Source organism: Contarinia nasturtii, unplaced genomic scaffold, assembly GCF_009176525.2.
Source record: "Contarinia nasturtii isolate CC-2019 unplaced genomic scaffold, AAFC_CNas_1.1 Cnas_scaffold_2724, whole genome shotgun sequence".
Taxonomy (NCBI): Eukaryota; Metazoa; Arthropoda; class Insecta; order Diptera; family Cecidomyiidae; genus Contarinia; species Contarinia nasturtii.
The window spans coordinates 1-3,160 of NW_022200041.1; the positions used below are offsets into that span (position 1 = coordinate 1).

Genomic DNA, 3,160 nt, shown 5'->3' on the forward strand with positions numbered 1-3,160 from the left:
TACAAATTTTCATCAGAAAATATGTCACATTTTGGCCAAAATCGAGAATTTTTTCAAATCCGGCTCCCTGGACAGGATGGATGACTTTAGAAAAAGTAATGATACAGAATGTTTTCTCTTGCTATGTAGTACTCATAGCCACCCCAGGTCATTTTATATTGTCCCTTTAAAAAAATTGACCCACCCTAGTAGACATAGACACCACTTACGGACACATCTCGGGGCCACCATGTCTAAACGCACATTCTTGAACCATACAATCGGCCGCCAACTCATTCAAGCGATTATTACTGATGCCGGACATATTTGTTAATACAACCAAACCGCCACATCGTAGATCACCTTCTTCAAGTTCAGTCACATTTACAAAATTGTCCCAGAGCAATTTTTCACCGAATCTGGTTTTGAAGTCAGTCACCGTTTCGTTATCGTCTTGTTCGACAACAATACCAAGATTTTCTTTTGGAGGACCAAGATACGGATGCAGGTCAAGTAGAAAATGTGCCGCATCATCTGCATCTGCTAGCACCCAACCTCCTTCTTCTTCACTCGTTACATTTTGATTCTCAAGCGTTTCATTTAGTTTACTCGTCGTCGCTGCAAATAAATTGTTTTTTTTTTTAATTATTATATCAAGATCATTCTTAATCAGAAACGGTTTTTCAGAGCAAAATATTAGAAGCCGAAGGTTCTAACATCATAATGTCATCAATTTTGTCATCATCCTCTAATTGTGAGGAACAGTCTCTTTGTTCATAATTTTTTTTTAACATTAAAACGATGCATCTTTATTATGTAAAACTCACTCGGCGGTTCTGTAGTTGATGAGTACGTTGTTGTTGATGAATAATGACCTTTGATGTCTTTATGCTTATGTTTGCTCAAATGGAAGTTAAGATCGTCAATGTCTCCATTATCTTCTGTAACCGGTGGTCGCATCGGGCTTTTTGTTGGCGGTGCAATTATTTCAATTTTCGGATTTTGTTCGAGCAATAAACAATGATCTAAACACTGATCAACAACAATATCAATTCCTTCCTCTTCTGGACACTCGCGACTTGGACATGGTGACCACCAGACCTATAAGGGAGATAAAATGGCTTTTAAAAGTGTTCATCGGTATTTTTAAGCCGATTTATTTCGCATCTTTACCTCAACAGCGTTTGTCATCGGATGCTTCATGACATAAGCTTTCGGCACAGCACCGGGTATTTCTTGTTGTGGTATCATCATCAATGAATGATGAAAAACTGCATTTAGCAGTAAACTCATAACTACGACTGGTTTGTACTTGCCAAACTTATCCACCAAAAAACCTATTCAAATATATATTTTTATCAGTTTTAAATGTGAAATGAATATTTTCTATGGAAAACATGCGAATGAAATACTTTTGCAAAACAAAATGACACATCATGATGTAAAGTGAGGCACTTAATCGCGCCATTTCCCGTATCGATATAATCGCACTGAAATAGCGACGGCAGAAAACGATTGAAGTAAATACTGGAGAGAGAGAGACATGGTTGCTGTTTAAAGCGGAACGAACTTGAAATAACCATTTTGAACTTATCAATTCATTTACTTAAAGTATGTGACAAATAAGAAGAAAAAAAAAACAGACAAAACAATGCCAATCTTCATTTTGAACGGTAGCCATTTTTTTTTCATTCGTCACTACGTAATAAGCTTCTCTGTGTAATTAATTTTATAGACCGTAAACAATCTACGACAAAAGGTCGTTAACACATTCTTCGCTCATTGGATATTGTTTTCTTACCGAAATATCTACGCATTACATCCCGTCCGATATATCTTACTTGCTATCAGTGTGATTATCAAAAAGGCGGCGAAAAACATGTCGCGAAAATTCGGATTGACGAAACTGCTGTGCTATTTCGGACAAAAAAATATTTGCACCGTCTTATAAATCATTCATTTCTATTCCGAGTTGATTTGTGAGTGTGCGCATGTTATAATTTCTACCCGCTTTTAATTGTTTATGAAGGTAGTTGTTTGTATTAGGAATGCCATATTTATTAAAAAGACTTTCTGGGAAATTCTATTGGATTTTGGATTAACCATTATATGATGATCATGGGATGAATTATTAGGATCATGGATTCCATAACATAATCGATATAGAAAACGCAAATCATCTTGTCTGCGATTACGATTAACAATAAAAATAACAGATAATACAGACGATACTTTGTAACAATACTCTTTTTCATGATATTAAATGTAAAAAAAAAATTGGAAAATAATATTGAAATAAAAAAGAAAACATTACCTGTAAGCGGAGGGCTTAAAAACGTCGTAAACGGCAGTGCTAAATAAATTATGGCGATTTCTTCAATTGTTAAGCCTATACTTTGCATGTGAATTGTTAGATATGGTAGAAGTGATGATGTAGCTGAAATCAGATTAAAAAACAAAGAGAGAGAAAAAAATGTTTATTTTTTCGATAATTTTTTTTTGATATTAGGCGTAAGATTTTGTCGGCGACATGATTGTTGACTTAGATAAAATTAAAAAATGGAAAACCTTCCAAATAAAAGCTCATTGTTTTTCAATTCAAAAGATGGTTCCATATAAATGCCAAATGAAAAACGGAGACAATTTCAAATGATTGCCTCGGTGTTATTCGGTAGCAAAACGAAAATTCAAATGACAATTATGAAGCCAATGATAAACACCAATAAATTTTATTTGAAATTCAATCGAATGATGTGGTTTTATCACGTACAACAAACACGTTTTGATCTCGTGAATCTCATCCAGAATTTATTAATATTCGAATTCGATTGCAAATCTCATCCAGCTTAGATAATGAAAATCGCTGTTTAAACCTCAGTTGACGCTGTGATTGTGCCAATACGGCCACACTGCGTCAAATCCATATCAAAATCTCTAGCAAAAGGATTTTGACAGATTGGATTTGTTTTCGGGAGAGAAAAAAAAAATCCACATCAGTAGCTGGCATCGAATTTTATGACACAATATTATGTTCATCATCAAGAACATAAGAGTACGTGGTTTCATCAGGCAGCAAATGGGTAGGCAACCAACGAATGCGTGTATATATAGATTCAAATGGTCAATGTAACGAACAAGCGTTCAGAAAGACATACATTTATGCGAGCGATTGAATGATGCT

The 3,160-nt window shown here is 34.8% G+C and overlaps 1 protein-coding gene across 1 annotated transcript; it reads right to left on the minus strand.

The window, feature by feature from the left end:
• Positions 1-190: 190 nt before the first annotated feature.
• Positions 191-2,416, minus strand: LOC116348969 (the record flags this gene model as incomplete). The annotated part of the gene is made up of 4 exons (XM_031780215.1): positions 191-597; positions 807-1,080; positions 1,153-1,316; positions 2,294-2,416. Coding segments are annotated over 4 exons (953 nt in total), but the record flags the coding sequence as incomplete, so codon positions are not given.
• Positions 2,417-3,160: the final 744 nt, after the last annotated feature.